Source organism: Serinus canaria, chromosome 5 (assembly GCF_022539315.1).
Source record: "Serinus canaria isolate serCan28SL12 chromosome 5, serCan2020, whole genome shotgun sequence".
Taxonomy (NCBI): Eukaryota; Metazoa; Chordata; class Aves; order Passeriformes; family Fringillidae; genus Serinus; species Serinus canaria.
The window spans coordinates 53,457,000-53,476,695 of NC_066319.1; the positions used below are offsets into that span (position 1 = coordinate 53,457,000).

Consider the following 19,696-nt stretch of genomic DNA (forward strand, 5'->3'; position numbering starts at 1 on the left):
TACTACACCAGCATGAAGCAAGATGTCACAGTCCTGGAGGAATTTCAATCCCGAATTGTCATCTTCTTTCTTCATATAAGACACGTTGCTCAGAGGTGCTGGACTTGGTTTCTGAGGCAGTAGCAGTGTCCTCCAGCCTGACACTGCTGAGAAACTTCAATGCAAAGCTCCCAGCAATACTGCAGCCACATGCAAAAATACATGAGCATCCACCTCAAAGAGCAAGGAAATCACCCCTGCTGTGCTCCATCCAGCAAACACTTGTTCTCCTTTCTCCTTCTTGATTGTTTTCCTTTGTTTCACATCAATGAACATTCATACTAATGCCTTGAGGTCCCACCAAACTTATGCTCCATCACCCTGAACAGCAAACAAGTATCTGGATTTGGTTACCCAGAGTTTATAAGCTGCTGATATGAGGAGCAAAAGCAGAGAGAGAAATACATCAATCTATGCAGGCAGCATCAAACTCAGAAGAAAAGTCTTGTGAGTCTTGGGTCGAGACTTTAGATACCAAACCATCTTTCTCCTCAAGTCTCCAAAGAATTATTCTGCAAAGGTTAAAATAAAGCTGAGCTATTGCACAGACACTGCTCTGGTGGCCAAAGGCTTGGCAAGCTGCTCTATTTATACACCTGAAATGATTCTTAGTAAAATCCCAGCAATGGTTTTCCTGTTTCTTTTCATGCATTTTTTTCATCCATGGGCGAAAGCTGGTTCCTAATGCTTCACTTGACTCCCAGGTGTGGAAAAGAACATGGAAACTCATTTAAACAGAAAATAGTTTATTTGCCTAACATAATAAATAGCAGCATTGAAACCCAGGTTAATCATCAAAACAGTAGTTTAATCCTCTGGGTTTGATTCAGCCCATCAACCCCACAGGCTGACGTGCAGGATTTATGATAGTGCTCGTATTCAGACAGAGGCTATGCCTGAGTATCCAAGGTCTTATATCATGATAATATGGACTGCCTATGAAGGTGTTGGATGCACAGTTCCTTTATCATTGTCCCACCATACTATGCATTTGTCTGAAAGGAATCCTTTCAATGGAGGTCATGTGAAATGGTGCTCTAGGTATCTGAGAGGAGAACAAATGACTACAAGTTCATGAACTCCAAAGAACCAGCACAACCAGCATTTTAGATCTTAGATTCTGCTCAGCTAGCACCTGATGTGTGCTTGGGGTTATTTTGTATGGAAAGATTGACATCAGAACCTGTAAGTAAAAGGAAAAGGGAAAAAAAATGGGAGGGGAAAACACTGCAGAGAAGATTAAGAGATGTCTGCAAGACCTTGGCTTATATTCCCCCTGCCATTGCAACCATCAAAAAGAAAAAATGGTGCTTTATTTCTAGTTATTTTTTAAAAAGAGGGCCATACATCTGCCCCAGCAACCTTCTCCCAAGCAGCCCAAGAACTTTATCCAGGAGAGGATAAACAGGAACACAACCTGCAACCTTCCCAGGAGAAAAGGGGGCAGCAGCTTGATTGAGAACAAATCAGAAAAATTGCAGCCCAAGACATAAAGAAGTGCCTTCAGTGGCTGCTCTCCTGCCTCTCCTAAGCTGTCAAAGCCACAGGCAGGCATTGGACACGAGCTGGCCTGGGAAGCAGAGGGTGCTGCAGGAGCAGGGTTTGCCCCAGGGGTACTCAGGTACCCCAGATCAAAGGGTGAGTCCCACCACTGCTTCCCTCCCTTCCATCCTGCCTCAGCCCTGCTGTTTAGGCAATAAAGAAGAAAGGTTTTAAACCTGTGTGCCGGTGAATCTCTGGGGAAAAGGTTTACATTGGTTTCTGCATTTGGGCAGGGGGGTAATTTTGACTTCTGTTTGCATTTTTTGAATGCTTGTGATCTTTTTAATGTCCAGGTTGAAACTCTCTGCCAAATCAGTGGTGTTTTTTTGTATCTGGGCTGACTCCTCTTAGGACTGAGAGGGAAAATGTGGAGGTGGTGTGAGGACCATCCACGTGCTCACAGCTCCTGCACAGCTCCCCAGGGTATGGACAGGGGACCACATTTACACTGAGCCTGCTACAAAAGGAAAATGTCCAAGTTCCTCTTGTTGAGGCACAATTGATTGGTGTGAGTGAGAACTGCTATCACATCTGGGCTGTCAGGGATATTTAGCAGAAGGACAGCTATTTTTGGCTTTTGTGTTGACTCTGTTTGGGACTGTTTTGGGCATGGGAAAAGGCAGCACTCGAGTTATCTTGAGACCACTGCTGAGGTCTCACCATGGCTTTACAAGGTCTCCTGGGTCAGGATTGTTTACTTGATCAGTCAGATACTTGGCAGGCAGCAGAAAGCCAAACTAAAATTGCCTTGAAGCCAGAAGGTTTGAAATTAATGAAGGCTAAAACCTGTTTCTGGCAGAGTAGTGGCATCTTGTAGGTGAAGAAACTGAAGCTAAGAAAGCCATTGCATGTGAGAGTGAATGAAGTGGTCAATAAAATGACTGGGAATAGGAGAAAAAATTCCATTCCTGGGCCTGCATTTCTTTACTGCTGCACAGCTTCACTGTGGACTTCTCTCTTTTATTTCCTTCTCACAGTGAAGCTCTTTTTCCATTCATCCATGCTGCTTAAACACACACAACCCCTTTTCCCTCTCTGCCCCTTCATTCTTTAGCCATCACAGCTTTATCCTCACCTCTGTGAGCTGGATGTGACTTCTCCTTATTCTTGTTCAATAGTGTTTTTTCTTCATGTGACACCTTTATGAGTTTGGATCTCTAAAGTTAAATAAAATTATCTGTGTTGGGTAATAATCCCCTTGCTAGCTATGCTGGGCAATATTTGCTTTCAGTACAACTCCTGAGATTTTCCCAATAGAGGTAAAAAGGAGAGAGACTGTATAATTTATTGCATGGAGATACTCACCTGAATTCACACTGGACTTGTGAATTGCTTCAGAATTCAAAAGTGCTGCAGCCAACCAGCTCTGGGCAATTGTATAATGAATGTAACTGTACTGTAAATATATGAATAGTAAATGGCTGTGTTTTAGATATAAAGAGCTGAAAGAGGGAGTGATGTAGGACAGGGCCCGTGGTGCAGTTTTTGAAGCAGACAGTGGGTAGGAGGCATTCCCAGGAGCAGTGTTTGGGGTGGCAGGAGACAAAGGGGCAGGGGAGAGCAGCAGGTCTGTGCATGACAATGTAATGGCAGTCCCTAGGGGTAGAAGTGCTGCTTAAATTCCCTGATGCAGGAGTATGTAACTAACACACAGCAGAAACAAGCAAACCCCAACAGCAGGGTAAGTGTTGTTTTGACAGTGTTCAGCACATTCCTGCAGTGTGAACGGATGGAGGGCAGCTGCCAACACCCTCTTCAGGCACATCGACAGCACCTGATAGCAGCAGCAGGAGTATCCACACCCACAGGATTAGAGGAGATAGAAAAAGACATAGAGAGATGACACTGGATGGTTTTGCATTAACCTTTTGATGCACTCAGCATTAGGTCCAGAGAAAGGCAGTCCCTAAGACTGCCTCGAGTCCCCTTCCTTCCCTTCATCTCTCCAACCCTGATAGTCTGGAAATGAGCCCATAGCAGCAATTGTAATTGTCATTTCTGCCTTTTGCCACTTAGAAACAAGCAGAAGAGCTGGCAGCTTGTGACTATAAAAAGGGTGTTACCAACTGCCCCCAAGGAATAACTCAGGAACCTATAAGATAATAGTGTGGACTTCTTTCTCATTAATTCCTTGCTCCAAGATAGCTGTTGGGAACCTTTATGCCCACCTCTGAAGAGAAACACTGATGCTACAAGAAGGAAATTAACCAGCTGGCATTTAGAAAAATGGCTTGTCCATGCAGCCTGTGGTCTCCCCGTACATTTGGTAACAAAGCATGTTGACACAAGATCATTTTCTCCTTGTCTCCAATGGCCTTAGGGTGAACTGCTGGAAGAGGATGCCAAAAGGGCTCAGGCAGCTGAGGATGGTTGGGCATACCCTTAACTGCACAAGTTGTGGCATGGAGAGGCTGGGGAATGACTACAAAGACTCTACCACAGACTTTGAGAGCATTTTTTTTTAGCTTATACTGTAACAATTTAAACTCACCTTCAAAGAACAGGCACAGAAACATTGAATTTTCAAATAATTTATTTTTATATTTCACCAAATCATAAAAAGCCGATGCACTGTTCAGCAAAAAGCATCAATCTATAAAACACATGAACTCATTACCAGTAATGCTGGAGAGTACCACATCCACTGAACCCAGTCCAGCTCCTGCTAAAGCCAGAGGAAACTCAGTGACTCCACCAGCAGAAAGATTGGATTCAGTATTTTTCTTTGCTGGGTGTTTACAAAGGGCTGTATTAAAATGCTAGTAAAAAGCTTCCCTTTTGAGACTGTATCAAAACAATAATAAACCTCACTCCCTTTCTGGTCTTGTCAAACACATGCAATTGAAGCAGTCATTACACTGCAAAAGACCATACAAATAAACAGAGATAATATTAAAAACTGGCCAGGCTCTACCCTCAGCTTGTGTGGACTGGTGTGGCTGCTCACAGGATACTCTATGTACACTGGTGAGGGATCTGCTCCTCAACTGCTTTCAGTGGTTAAACAAATTATGAAATTGTTCTGTTTTCTCCCCAAATACCCACCGTAGGAACCTCTTAAGCAGCATAAAAAAAAAATAATTAGATAATCTAAACTGTTATAAAGCTTTTCCCAGGTCGCTGTAAGAGGCAGGAGCTCATGAATTCATACATTAGAGGACACATATTTCAGAGAGGCTGAAATGCTTTCAGGCTCTGCACTGACTTACAAGCTAGAAAGATCTTCTTCAGATCTTTGCAGGTGGTACCACACAAAACCACTAAACCTTCTAAAACTATGGCTGCTAATGAGCTGTCCTCACAAATGCCAACTCCACAGAGGTTTGGGAACAGTCAGTGCTTCCCCAGGCAAGTCAAGAGCTGCACTGGACCAAGGGCCAGTGTCTCCAGACCTGTTGGCAATGTCAGCACCTGTACAGCAGATGCCTGCACAGCTGGAATAGGCGGCTCTCTCCAGAAGCTGACTTGAGGTCAGCACATGATTCAAGAGGATGCTCTGCAATTTGTGAGGCCACACAAGCAGGCAGGAGCTGAGCAGGCCAAGCAGAGGCTGAAATCAGTGTCAATACCACTCCCTCATGTCACAGCCCAAAAGCTGAAATCCCTCACAGGAAATGCATTAGTCCTCATTAACTATTTCTGTTCAGACTGATGCCACTGCCCTGCACACTTCAGCTGTCCTTGTCTCTGTTGGGAAGGGATGTGAGAAACAAGACCCAATCAGCCTGATAGCAAAAAAATCCTTTCTGAAGTTTGCAGGAATGTTTTTGAAGATTAAAGGATGCAGAGGGAGAAAACTTCAGTGGAACTGTTGGAGCATTTTGTTATTTTTGTTTTGGTTATAAACATTCAAAAACCTCTCTGGAGTGTTCTTCAGATCACAATACATTGATTCCTCAGTTGTGTAGCTTGGGCTGTTTTAATTAGAGTGTGTTTGACCAGATTGCTCTGACAGTATCAGTGTGCCCTGGCTGTGGACCCCACCCAGTGGAGTGGTCCCCCCAGAAGGATTCTGTTCAGTACAGAGCTTCTCAGCACCACTGAGCAAAGGGGCTGCCTGCTGCTCTCAAAGAATGTGCTATAACAAGGAGGCTGCCAGCAGCTTATGAAGTCAAATTCTGGACCCTGTTTCAACAACCATGGCTAAAAGTGTTGCAGCAGCCTAGAAAATGGAATGGATTCACTGATGCAACCCAGATCCTGTGTGTTCCAGGAAGATGTGCAGTGTTTCAAACACAGACTGTTGGACTTCACAGTGTTGATTGGGAAAAATAATTCTCTCTGCTGCAGGACAGATGGGGTGAAGAGGTCTGGACTGTGTAATGTGGGATATCATGACAGTTTTCAAACAGCTTTTTTATGGTTTAACATAGCACTCATTTAATTCCACCAGGTTCCTGGAGAGACTGGTGGCACCAGCCTTGGAAACCTCCCAGAGCAACACATCACCCAAATCAGGCCTGGCTTATGTAAAGGGAGGGGTTCAGTGGCACAATCCAGAGAGGCTGAATGAGAACAGGGAAAATCCTTGACTGCTTTTCTTAATTTTTTGACAAAATTTTCCATAGAGACTGCAATTTTTCTCACATTTATAAATACACTTCAGAGTCTGTATCCACAGTGGAGTCAAATTTGCCCAAATCTAGGGGGAAACAAGGAGAAAAAGAGGAGGAGATGAAGAGTAGTTTAGTCTCAGGACAGTTTACTCACTTGTGTGAGAAATCATCCAAGATACCAACAGTACTCACAAATCATCATTCTCACCTCCTGGTAGCTTGGCTCAACCCTCACTTTACAACACTGTCAAGTGGCAAGGGGGAACAAAACCTTCTCACACTGGGTTTCCACCACATACAAAAAATTCCAGCTACTTCAGTGAGCAGCTCTTGCTTCCAAGTAGTTTATCTCCTTGATAAACACCAGAGCTAGCACACTAAATAATTGTTATTTAGGAATTTCAAGCCAAGTAGAAGAGCTCCAGCAGGAGGATTCAAGGGGGATCAAGGATAACCTTTCATGTCTAACGAATTGCTGTTGTGTCTTTTATTTAGGTGAGAAAAAAATAAATTAAAAAATCCCAAACCAAAATTATATCGCTATTTGACCACTGCAAAGTGCTATTCACACAGCACTTCTCAGGTACTTATGCCTGTTTTTTAGCAATGAGGATTTTACAGCAAGCTAATAAGCATTAAATCCTAAATCCTTTAGCTGTCTATGGAAATAGGATTTAGACTCTCACATGGATTCAGGTTTTTTTCTCTACTGTGTGCAATAACAGTTCAAGCAGTTGTGGTAGCTGTGAGGGATAGGGATCTCTAAGCACTCGGGTGAATACATTCACATTCATCTATGTTTGCAATAGCAGTTCAATTACACTCTTTGGCATGGACAAAAAAACTAAAGAGAAAGCATGGCTATGCTAATTCAACAGGATGGAAAAACACTATTCATAAAGTGCCTGCCCTGAAATAAAGCAGTACTTGCTATATCTTAAGTAAATTCTGTACTAACCTTCTGTTTGTTCAGGAACAAAGATAGTTTTTCTGAGAGATTGCAGTTCCCTTCAACATCAGGAGAGCATCAAAGTCCTGTTTTCTATGCAGTTCTTAACTTCATAAATCACTGAGTTGAATTTTGTCATTTAAATAAAATCCATTAAAAAAAAAAAAACATTTAGGCGCATATATGTGAGTACTAAAATGCAATTCAGGATAGTTTTCCTCCTTCTTATGGAGGACAAAAATAGAAGCATGTACTTCAAGGCACTAGTGCCATGAAAAGAAATAGTTTGAAAACAATTTCTGTGCTTATGAAGTTACATTAGCATTTTGTCACTGCAGGTAAAGCCTTCCTCTTTTCCCAGACTGCCTAACTAGAAGGAAAGGATATTTGTGGTCTCCAAAGCAAACATTCCAGGAGATAAAAATGGGCTCTTTCCATCAGCAAAGGAAATGGTCTGAGGCACAGATTTAGGATCTGGACACATCCAGGATGCTCATTTGCTCAAGGATACTCAGGCCATTGATACAGAAAATAAACCAAAAGTTTTGTCATAATCCAGATTGGTTTTTCACAAAGTACTCTGTCTTTCCAGTATAAATTACTGTCTGGATTTTTGCTAAAGTTATAATTAAAATGGTAAAAGTGATTTTTCCGTGCAATATGTTTGGAAGGCCTTGAAAAAAGGAGATAACAAAACCCACATGCATCCAATATCAGGTTTGTGTGCAACATGACTGTAAAGTGTCAGCTCCTCTTCCTTGCAACTCTGCTTCCATCCTGAACACTACACAGGTTAAATCAGCAGTGTTCCACACTGGGGAGTGAAGGCCTTGAAGGGAAATCTGACTCTGTTCCTAACTGGACTAATTTAGGCTAGCAGCAGGATATTACTCAGATAAAAGGGAGGAATTAAAAGAGCTGAAAACCTGCATTAGAAACTCATCTCAGCCTTTGGCAGGTTATGCATTGGCCACTGCTTTCCTACTCTGCCCAAATCAATTCCACCTCTGGGTATCATAACCATTGCACAAGTCCCAGTGCTGAGTAAAAGGAAGTGTAGAAATTTAAGGCATTCTAACAACTATTCCAGCCAAAACTGCTTGTTTAGAGAAGAGCCTGTATCCACATCACAGAAGAGCAGTGGAACTGGCATTTATCTGTGTACATTGTACATACACAGGGAATGCTTTCATGACAAGGTCTGTACACTCAATCACCCATCACTGGTTATTATGACACCTCCATTTTTAAGGGACCATAGAATCCCTGCTACAGTACAAATGTGTCCTTCAGTTTTACAGTAAATCATCATGTTCTTATTTTTGTGATTCCCACTGAAATTTCCCAGCTGAAAGATGCCTCATGAGTTAGTGGTATAAGATGTTTTGAGCATGAATGCACTCATGAGGAAGTTCTGTTCCAAAAGATGGCTCCAATTGTTTCTCCATTATAAAAAATAGTAATAAAAGCTCAGATGACACTTGTTAGCTTAGATCCTTCTAGCTCAATGAGGACTGCTGGCAGGGAATTGGTGGGGAATTTAACCACAGATGGTAATCAGAGAATTTATTTGGTACAACAGGATAATAGTGTAGCAACAGCCCAGTGCCTTGGAAAGGCCACAAAGCTTTTTCACCTTGCACCACATGACAATAAATAAATACAAGTATGAATACCACACAGTGCTCTAGTTCTTTGAATACAGCTCTTGCTAGAGTGTTCCCTGCCTTTGGACATGGCAAATTAAAGGTATTGAAATGTCACAGAAATGCCAAATTTGACTCAGCCCCACAATGTGCTGGTTGGCAACGAGTGACTAAAATCAGACGTCAGAAATGTAAAAAAGGGAGAAGTGCATGAGAGAGAGCACAGGTAGGTATGTATGTGTGCATAAATTATACCACAATTCTAACACATTTCCAGCTTGGCCTGAGGGCCTAAGCTTTTAGAAACTTAGTGCAAATAAAATACACCAAGTGTGTCCAAAAACTGGGAGTTGCAGGATATCCTTCCTCCCCTTGGGTCAGTCAGAAGTCATCTCACTACATGCTCTGCCTTCTGACTCACACAGGGGATTCCATAAAAACAGCTTTGCTTTTAAGCATCACTGATGCTTGCAAGGGGGTACCAGCCTCACCCCACCTGGTCAAGGCAGGGGAGCTGTGAAAAGCAGACTGACATGGGAAAGCTGTGAAAAACAGCCCCATTCACATGGGACTCATAGAAGAGCCTCAGCCTCTTTCCATTTTGCATGGCAACTCCAAAGCCAGGACCAGTGTTTGCTGCTTCTCATGGAAGTGGAAAAGAGGAAAAAAACCTTGAGACAGGAGAGGTAGAAGAGAGCATGAGCTCCAGACAGCCTCCCCCACAAGCAGCATCCTCTCTTTCAGAAGCAGAGACAAGGCCTGGGCCCTGGTACTTCAAGAACCACGAAGACACTTTTAATCTTCTGCCTTGTGGTTCTTCAAACCCTCAGGCAACACCAGGAAAAGTGGTCCCAACCCACACCTCACTTCAGCCTAAGCCTGATTGGGCATATACATAAAATATATTACAGAAAGCAGCATTATGGTTCTACACAAGGAGGAAGGCATGCACTGAAGTAATTTGTGGGAAGAGACATCACTGCTGAGTGAAGGTGAGACTGCCTTTTACAGCTGGGGAAACTGGGAACACTGGGGAACCAGGCTAATTTACAAGACCCAAGCTCTTCTAGGTATGAAGAAGGTCATTCCCTGGCAAGGGATTCGGGTACTTGCACGAGTGTATCTCCTACTAGAGACAGAGCAATTTAGGCTGAAAAAGACCTCTAGGATCATCCAGCCAAACCATTAACCTGGCACTGCAAAGGCCACCACTAAGCCATGTCCCTCAGTGCCACATCTACCTTACCTTTAAATACACCCAGGGATGGTGACTCCACCAGTTCCCTGGACAGCCTGTCCCAGTGCTTGACAACCCTTTCAGTGAAGAGACTTTTCTTAATATCCAAATTATTAGACCAAATGAATTTTAAAAAAGGCACTCTGACAGTCCTGACATCCGAATTTTAAATTGGCATTAATTAACTTGATCTCTGATTCCCTCTCCAGGAGTTCTCCTCTGATGTCAACTCCCAACTACAAAAAAAAAAAAAAAAAAAAAAAAAAAGAAAGGCCACTGCTGCAAAGCTTTCAAAGGAATTGCATTCCCTTGTGGGCAGAAATCATACTGAAGAACAAGGCCTCTCTACAGAGAGCTGTGGCTATAAGCAGTGTTCAGCTGGGGCTGTAAGCAATGTTCACAGGGCTGGATTACTGCTTAGAGCCCATGGAGGGCTTTTTCTCTAAGCCTATGAGAACATTTTGGCAGTTAAATACAATGTCAGATTTTATGCCCTAAAATGCTTAATAATTGAGGGATTTGTCATGACATCAAATTCTGTTTCAATGAAATGCTTAAGCTGGTACTTAACTAAGCAGCAGAGAGTCCCTAGAAGCCAACAGTAAATCTGCATGGTTGTGCTAACCCCAGGCTTGAGCTCTGATGTGGTAGAAGCCTGCTGTCCTCCCTCTCCTCATTCTGATTTACCAGGTCATATAATCATGTGTGGTTTGCACTTCTGTTATAATAAATTCAGTCTCAACTCAAACACAAGTACCACAGGCAGTGTCAGCAGACTCCCAAAAAATCTTCAGTCCGAACTTAGTTCTTTGCTTAAGTTTTCTGCTGATTTGGGGTCTTCTGTGCGATGTGCACCTGGGGATAAATGCTTAATCCAAGCACAGGTTTACTTCTCTGCCATGCAAATCCCACACTCCTCTGAGTGACTCTTCCTAATTATCAGAGCTACCTCTGATCTCAGCAATCCACCTGATTTGTTGAAGCACCGGCCAAGCAAAACTGAAAGCAACAACACAGTCACCAGTGAGCTTTGTGTAAATAGCAATTCTTCTTCCTTTTCACAGCAAAATCCATCTGTCCTGGAACTCCTGCCCATGAGTGGGGAGAATAGACCCATTCAGCACTGAACTATCAATAAAAGAACTCAGCTGTTTGAACTCCTTGCTATGTTTATATATAGAAACCTACAATGCAAATGCTAACAGTAATTTTGCATATCCTATATGAAATAAATATCACAAATAAATTCTAATATTCAAAACAGAATAGTATACAATGTTAGGGACCAAGTTACATTTATAAATGCACAAGCATTAATACTATCTATTCAGCTTAATTTCTTAGTATGCAAGCTTCAGCAATTTCTAGCTACACTTCACTTCAGGAGTCATAATAAATGCTGCTCATGCCAAAATCTAAGAAGAAACAAAACCACAAATGTTCTCTGTCATCCTTCCATATTATTCACAGGTTTTGACAGATGCTATAATAATATAACAGGTTTCATGGAATTCATTAACACTGTCCAATATTAAATATCAAGTCTGGAACACAGGTCTCTATGTTTGAAATAAAATCAGAGCAGGAGCAACATGTTTGTCAGTACTGCATCCATACACAGCAAAAGCAGAGACAGCAAGAGCCTGCACCCAAACCAGAGCTGCAGCTTCCCAGGATAAAGAGAAAAGAGGAGCAGCTTCCCTGGCAAAAGGGAGGAGAGGGAGAGAGGAGGGACTGAATGCAGCTCCAGTTACATCTATTGTTGAAGAATAGCCTGGATGCTGTAGCCTGGTCTTGCCAGTCCTCAAGAATAGCCCCAGTCCCAAAAGCCAGTGATGGCACATGGGAGCTCTGCTGACAAGGGCAGGTTACAAATTTTGCCTGCACAGGACAGAAAGTTTGCTGTGCCACAGGCACATAGGGCAGTTCATTCTCTTTATCCTGATATCAGTACTTCTGCCAACAATTTCTCATAGGGGAAGTGAGTAATTCAGAATTGCATTTCATTTCAGGAAAAGAAAAGATCTCACACACTCAATACCCTGACTCAGCTTCAGCTCACATTACTGAATAATAAAATCTAGATCCTGCCCTGGAAATTTGCTTACACTTTAGATCATGCCACTTTTGTCATCTTGCAAAGAGGATCGTGAAGGGGATCTTCCTAGCAGCAGCTCCTTCTCATGGATCAGGCTGTCTAGCAGATCCTCCTGCCTGTAGTTGTGATAAACCTTCAGGAAAGCCAGGATGGTAATTGCCAGCCAAGTCAGCCAGGCAGCCCAGAGACCAAACTGGAGAAGGAAAGAAATCACAAAGAGCTCAGTATAGTATTGTGAAAACAAAGTCAGCTGTCCTGGTGATCATGCAAACCTCAGCTGGACCAAAACCCATGGAGCTGCGCCAAGCTAAATCCAGGGAGGTCCTGGTTCTTCACACAAAGGAGTCACTTTTATGGCATATTTCATTCCTAAATGCCTGAGCTGGGCATCTAGAAGCCAATATTGGCAACAAAAACAAAAACCGGCTGATGCCCAAGAGGCAGGGTTACCTTCAAGGAATGTTCCAGGCAAGCTAATGCCTCTTTCCAAGTGGGACAACATAAGCATTTGTAAGGGTGCAGCCCTGCAGGGATGGGACTGTCATCCCTGCAAAATTAGCATGTGCTCATGTCCCAGTGTTCACTGACTGATCATTGACTTAGAGCTAGAATATTCAATAGAAAAGTCTGACAGCCTTAGAGGTCTAATTCTCATGAATTCATTAGAAAACAGCCCTATCTGAATGAATTAATCTTTGATTCCTTTCAATGGTCTGATATTTATCTAGCTTAGGTGATCTCAGTCAAAGTCAAGGAAGGCAAAACTAGGAACCCCACAACATGGTGCAGGTCAGAAATTATTTCGAACAGTAATGAAAAGGTCCAGGACCAGAGTGCTGCAAATTTTGCAGACCTGATCCTTTGGATGAACAAGGAATTTTCTGTCATGATTAACAAGATCAGCGCTAGGGTGAAGCTTTGACATATCTGTATTCAAAACTGTCTGGTTTGAATTTAAAAGGCAAATGTGCCCATCACTATCATTCTGATTCAGCACTTACTGAAGTCAGTGGAAACATTCCCATTCATTTCTGAGAATGGTAATTCAGCTCCAGTAATCCCAGGTCAATAAGCAAACGGCAAATTAACTGGAAGAGAACCATGACTTAGTCTGACCTACCTGTGCAATAGCAAATTGGTCATAGAAAGCAGAATTTTCCAAGTTCAGCTCAAGATCTATATCCTGCAATTCTTCACAGCTACCCAGAAAGGCATTTGGAAGGGAAAAACAAAAGAAAAAATTTGAAGTGATTCTAGGTAAACGAAATATAAAAATGAAACAACATATTAGATGTACTTTTTAACAGTCACAATGGCACATTCTATCAGAGCATAATTAAGTTATTGCAATCACCAGGTTGTTTGCTGATCTTCTCTAAAACTAAGGTAAAAATTACTTTCTTTTACAAAAAACAAAAAATTATGTAAGTGATAACACAAATCTTTCATAAGTGAAATTGTAATAGTTATTATGAACAGCATCCTTAAACCCCTCTTTCCCACTGCCCCTCACCTCCCATAGATTTGCCCCTGGCATCACCCCAGGTTGGTTGTTTCACCCCTCAATGAAACAAAGCGTATGATCCTCTGTTACCTTTTGACTTCATCAGGAAAAGCCTCAGAAGAAGGAATTGTGTTTTTGTTTCGGATGCTCCAGCAAGGAGACGATACTCTGATGGTAAGATAGGGGCTGCCTACAGATTTTACAAATAACTTGGACCATTATTGGTGTGAAAAAAAATCCCAGGATTTTGAGGTTGTCATTCTACCTCTTGGTTGATTTCTGCAGCCTCTTCTCTCTCCTTTTCAGTGCTGTCGGTCATCTTGGGTTCTTACCCGAATATTCGATTAGGTGTTTTTTGTAACTGAATTTTTAACCGAATATTCGAGTAATCGATTAATCGTTGCAGCCCTAAACAGAACATTCACTATGGCATTTTACAACATATGACAACGTGCAACATAAATGTATGCTTTAAGTAGTACATTTATTCAATATCATATGACATAAAATGTCACATTTTCCTTTCTCTTCATCGTTATTTGTTTGACAGGAGCAAATCTTCCTCGACTTACCTTGTTTCCTATAAGGAGCATAAGCATCGTGGGATACAGTGGACCATTTTAGGAGCTTTACATTTTGTGAGTGTAACAAAGCATCAGCCATCTGTACTTTCCACTTACAAAGTGCTTTCCTTTCTGGGGCTCTCAGGGCATCCACAGCATCACTACAAGGCAAGGAACTCTACCCCAAATGTTTTGTCTGATGATAAGTTGTGACACAGGCAGGATAAGTGACTTGCTTGGTGTCACACAGTGGGTTGGGGTCAGAACAAAGACTGCAAGCCAGGAACCCTGGCCCCCAGCCCCCTGCCCTGCTCACAAGGCCACACTCCCCCCAGTCTTAGAAAAACTCTAAATCCAGCATTCCTTTAGAAATAAAAAAAATTTAACATAATGGATTTGTTTCTCATATGATCATAACTCAGAGACCACAAAATGTGATGGAAACACATCTTTTCTTTGTGGGCTTCTAAATAAACAAACAAAAAGAAGTTTGATTTGCTTTGTTTTGTTCCACATGAAAAAACTCTGGATTTTCATATTACTGGTGCCTTCTTTCCCTTGCTCACCTTGCGTGTAATAACTACACTTTGTAACACCACAGCTCAATTGTGCCTATATGAAAAGAATAAAAGGAATAAAATGTATTCTTCAATACTAACCTATTTGGCATGCTTCCTTTTTCAGTAATTGCATCACACCACATGTTAAATCCTACACTCACTATAGTGCTGGCAATAAATGTGATGAACACCACAAAGGCGCTGATCAGCAGATTCAGGAAGGCGTAAAAGAAAGAGCTGTAATAAAAGGGAAGAAAAATGTAACTCATAAACAGCTGAAACACAACATCAGCAGTCTCTGTAAGCAGCACAGAGTGGGCACAAAGATATCAGTTTCCATTTAAAACACATCTTTAATTAAGAACACCTAATACATTGAAACACTATGGACTTGATTTTGAGTACGCTACCTTCGCTAGCAATTGCTTTTGATTTTGATTTCTTTTTTAACCATAAGAAGATGTGGCTTTATATAATAAGTGGTGATTGTTCATACACAATGTGGCTTTCATTAGCTGTAATGATGAAAATCACCATTGTTAAAATAAATGTCATTAGCTCAAATTATGTAGTAACTGCAGCTAAAATAATTTCATGACTTAAATGATAATTGGGACAAAAATTGCCTAGAAGAGGGAAACTAAAAATAAAAAACACAGAATTGAGAGCTATAATCACTTTAAGCAATGTAACACAAGGTACTGGCATCGCAGGACACGAATCTCAGTTTTATGGGCAATTTGCAGAGCAGGCCAGATTCTCCCAGGATTTTTCTGGCTTTGGTGTCAGTATGCTATGTCTGCCAGCTGAATATCAATTTATCTCATCCCCATTAAATCTGCCCCACCAGGGCCTGCCCTCAGCAGTGTTTGGAGTGGGATGGGTGGGATGCTTACAGATTTCCCATAAGGCCATGGAATCACTCTCTCATTTTCACTCTTTAACTCCTCACCTGAATTTTAGCTGTGAACTTTTAACTTTTTAAAAGTTTCTAATCCCAGTCATCTGGCAAAGCCCTTCTCGACTTGAAACTTCTCTAAGTGGCTGTTTAGAATAGGACACCTTGGAATGTCACATCATGCAAAAAACTGGGCATTTGCTCCAGGCTGGAGGAAGACTGGCAGCCCAGGAGACAGGTCATCCTATTCAGTGTGTGGTAAAGATGAATATGACAAATTTCTCACCAGTGCCACTCATTGTGCTGGTGATAGAATAATCTACTCACATCAGAAAAGAAAAAACCCTTAGTCACTTATTTTCCCTGCTCATTGACTGAAAAACCAATTGGCTTTTTACATGAATGTTTGAGTCCTGGAAGGTTCTGGGCTGGACAATCCCAATTTCTACAGGTTACACATGATACATTTGTGACCTCAGGAGAATGTCTTTAAAATGAGATAAGGAAGCAATTATCAGCAGAGTTAGGATGTTTGCTCCTGGGTTGATGAGGCCTTAGAGGGACTGCCTAGGCTCTCTCCAAAATGACAGTTGTCCCACCCCAAGACTGATAGAAAAGGGAAATAAACCACCTTCAAGAAGTGCCCCTATAGACTGTAATGGGTGCTGGATGCCAGGACACCTGACTTCTGGATGAACAATAAGCTGAGTCCTGCTCTGGCTTAGCTGGGCTTGGTGAAGTAGATCAGCTCAGCTCTGCTGTCTGCTGGGGTCACCCATACAGTGAGAGCTGCTATGAAATTCCAGATTTCTGCATGTTCTCTGCCCTGACTTCATACCTAGCCTGGATTTTGTCCCAAGTGTCGCTGAAGTCAGATCCTATCCTCTGTGTGCTCCTTAGCATGGAATGCTGGCCTGAGAGGCAGAAAAGACTTCAGCTGTTCACAGAATAAACCAGACCTGGAACCAGAATTAGTAACAGCTCTAGAAAAGGAGCAGTCACCAGGACTATTCAGTGGGTCATCACAGCCCAGGATCTGCACTTCTCCCTCTATTTCCTACCCTGCAGCAAGAGAGGTTCCATGGCCCAGGGTCTGACTTTCCACTGAAAAAGCAGGGCTCAGCCTTGCACCTGATTTGCATCTGGCAAGAGAAACCATCACCACTGCCAGGCCATCCTGACAGAAAACTGCTTATTTGGATCTCTAGATTACCTGATTTTTTCCTCCTTAGATGAGAACTTCAGGCTATGCATTGCAGATTGAGTGAGTGCCCTTTAACAATGAATATTTACACCTGAAGTTGCTTTGCAATCCTAGCAATGAAGCATCTGAATTACACCTCTACCCTTCAGCTGAGCTGAAGAGCCCCAGGCTGCTGAGGCAAAGGGTGCTGAGACACTTTTAAGGTTTTTAAGCAGTCATAACTGGTAGAAAATAATCTGTCAGCAAGCATTCAAAGCCATTGCACATGAAAGATGCAAAGGTTGCTAACTAACCCTGACTGCCTTGGCTGGCTCACCCTGGAGCTGGCCCAGTAGCAGTGATCCTCCTCAATAGGATCATCACTTATGACATTCTGGCTCTTCCTCAACTCCCTCTAATCAGAAGAGGCAATTGTCATGTGTGCTGAGGAGCTCACGTCTATCTCTCTATCCAAACAGAAATGGTTTTGCCCCATTAACTGTATAAAATCAGGACAGGGTGAGCTCTGCCTGCTTTTCATATGGTGGCTGATGTGGAACAGGACAGACTTTCCTTCTTACCAAAAAAACTGCTGTTCCCAAGCATCTTGCCATGCTGTACCCTCCCGTGGTCTCCTGTGGGTATCTCACCATCCCAACTTGCTTGGTCTTAGCACCCCATCATCCCACAGCCCTCTGCCTTCCTTTCCTGGAACAGCTATGAACAGAGTTATACACCTCCCAAAGGAGCCTGAAGGAGCTTCTAAAGGGACACTTTTCAGGGGCCTGCCCAACAGTTTTGAAGTTAACAGCCCCTTTTGGAAGCAGGCCAAACATCTAATCCAAATGTCACCATTACAGGGCTTTTACTGCCTGTTTCTTCTAAAAATTAGCTAGCTCTGAACTGCAAAGCATTGAGATTCAATTAACCCTCTGCAGATATTGGATCACCTGAGGAAGCTGAATTCAATAATATTAAGAACTATGTGGTTGTATTTAGTGTAGGGTATGTTTGAATATGGAATAAGTTTCTGGTCCTCACTTACTGCAGCATGTTTATTAGACAGGTTGAGAGTGGTTGGAAAGAGCCTGAAAGACAACACTGCTACCCAGTCTCCAGGATTACCAGGCCCAGATGTAACAGCCCCCTACTCAAGAAACCTCTAGTCCAAACAGACCTGGGCAGGAGTGATTTACCCTTGGCATGGTTCCTAAACCATGGGAAGAATATTGTCCTAGTTTAGACAGGCACCAGAGCATTGTCCAGCCCTGGCCCTGTAGCACCTGGGTATCTGCACCAGGGTCTCTGCCCTCTCAGGCCAAGGCAAGCACAGAACATCAGAGTGCTGCTGGGCTGCTGCCTGGCCCACCAAGCCTCTGACTACCCCTGCTGGGGTGGGATTGCCCCTTGGCTTGTGTGAGCACAGGAGCCAGCAGCCAGTGCCACCCTGAGCTGCTGCAGGAGTTGCTCTCATGTCGTAACCAAGCAATAGATGCTGTCTGCAGGAGCTGCCATGGACACAGCAAAAGCAGCACCAAAAAGAGAGGGGAGGCACCAGGCCCTTCTGGCCCCCCACGCACAACCATGTGGTTTCAAGGTTTTTCCCACACCCAGTGCACACCTGGGAGGGCCTCCTTTGGCACGGGTGTGTAGTGGGACCATGGTCAAGAGGCACCTGTGAGCCCCAGCCTCCAGCATCACCCCACGGCCCCCAAACCCTTCCATGCCCACTGCAGCTGAGTGCCCACACACTGCACCAGGACTGCCAAAGGGCTGCAGGGGCACAGCATTGATCTGACACCCCACCCCACGGGAGCATCCTCTGGAGAGGGCCCTGGACACAGCTGGGAGAGTGCCTGGTGTGTGACAGACAGACAGACACGGGTGATCAGCTCTCCCCAAACCCCTCTGGGGAACCCGGTGACGGGGACGGTGCAAAGCCCAGAGCTTCACCCCCAGACTGCCCCAGCCTGTGGGAGGGATGGGCTTATCCCCAGGGATACTTACTCCTCGTGCCCTTTGCAGAGGAAGAAGAGGGTCCTCCAGGCCTGCACTGTGGCCAGCAGCAGGGAGAGGAGCCCGGTGAAGATGCTGAAGCGGCAGGCGGCCTCGGGCCCCCACTCCTGCACCGTGAAGCGCTGCCGCTCCACCGTCAGGTTGGCGTTGAGCCACATGCCCTCGGTGAAGAGCAGGCACCGGCCGTGGAAGTCGTTGCCATTCTCGGAGAGTGGCACCACCACGATGAAGCTGAAGAGAAAGGCCAGGAAATAGCAGATGCACTGAGCGAAGAGGAAATTGCTGAGCGCCATGTCCGCGGCTCTGCGCAAGCAGAGGGAGGGAGGGACGGAGGGAGGGGTGGAGAGAGGGATGGAGGAGGGAGGGATGCAGGAGGAGGGATGCAGGAGGAGGGACGTAGGAGAGAGGGATGGAGGAGGGAGGGATGCAGGAGGAGGGATGCAGGAGGAGGGATGTAGGAGAGAGGGATGGAGGAGGGAGGGATGCAGGAGGAGGGATGCAGGAGGAGGGATGTAAGAGGAGGGATGCAGGAGGGATGGATGTAGGAGGGAGAGATGCAGGGGAGCGATGTGAGGTGGGACGCAGGGAGGATGAAGGGATGGAGGGAGGAAGGCAGGCTGCAGGAGTAGGCGGTGGGGAGGGAAGGGGGGAGGGAGGATGCGCAGTGCAATGCAATGCAATGCAGTGCGGTCCGATGCCTCCTCCGGACACGGCTGCTCCCTCTCCCGCAGCCCGAGCTGCCCCTGTGAGTGGTTTCAGGGCTTGTAGAGGAAGAGGGGAGAGGAGAGAGGAAGAGCTGTTGCGTTTTCTCTTCGGGAAAATCTGGCTGCCACTACCCTCTGGCGCCCAGCGGGTTAAATCAGTCCGTGCATCTCCAGCAGGGCTGGAGGATCCCCCTAATGACA

The 19,696-nt window shown here is 44.1% G+C and overlaps 1 protein-coding gene across 1 annotated transcript; it reads right to left on the reverse strand.

The window, feature by feature from the left end:
- Positions 1-4,096: 4,096 nt before the first annotated feature.
- TMEM179 (transmembrane protein 179) lies at positions 4,097-19,111 on the reverse strand. Its single transcript, XM_009101700.4, has 4 exons — positions 18,783-19,111; positions 14,794-14,931; positions 13,188-13,266; positions 4,097-12,260 (listed from the first exon to the last, which is right to left on the reverse strand). The coding sequence occupies exons 1-4, from the start codon at positions 19,082-19,084 to the stop codon at positions 12,081-12,083; spliced, it is 699 nt and encodes a 232-aa protein (XP_009099948.2). The 5' UTR covers positions 19,085-19,111; the 3' UTR covers positions 4,097-12,080.
- Positions 19,112-19,696: the final 585 nt, after the last annotated feature.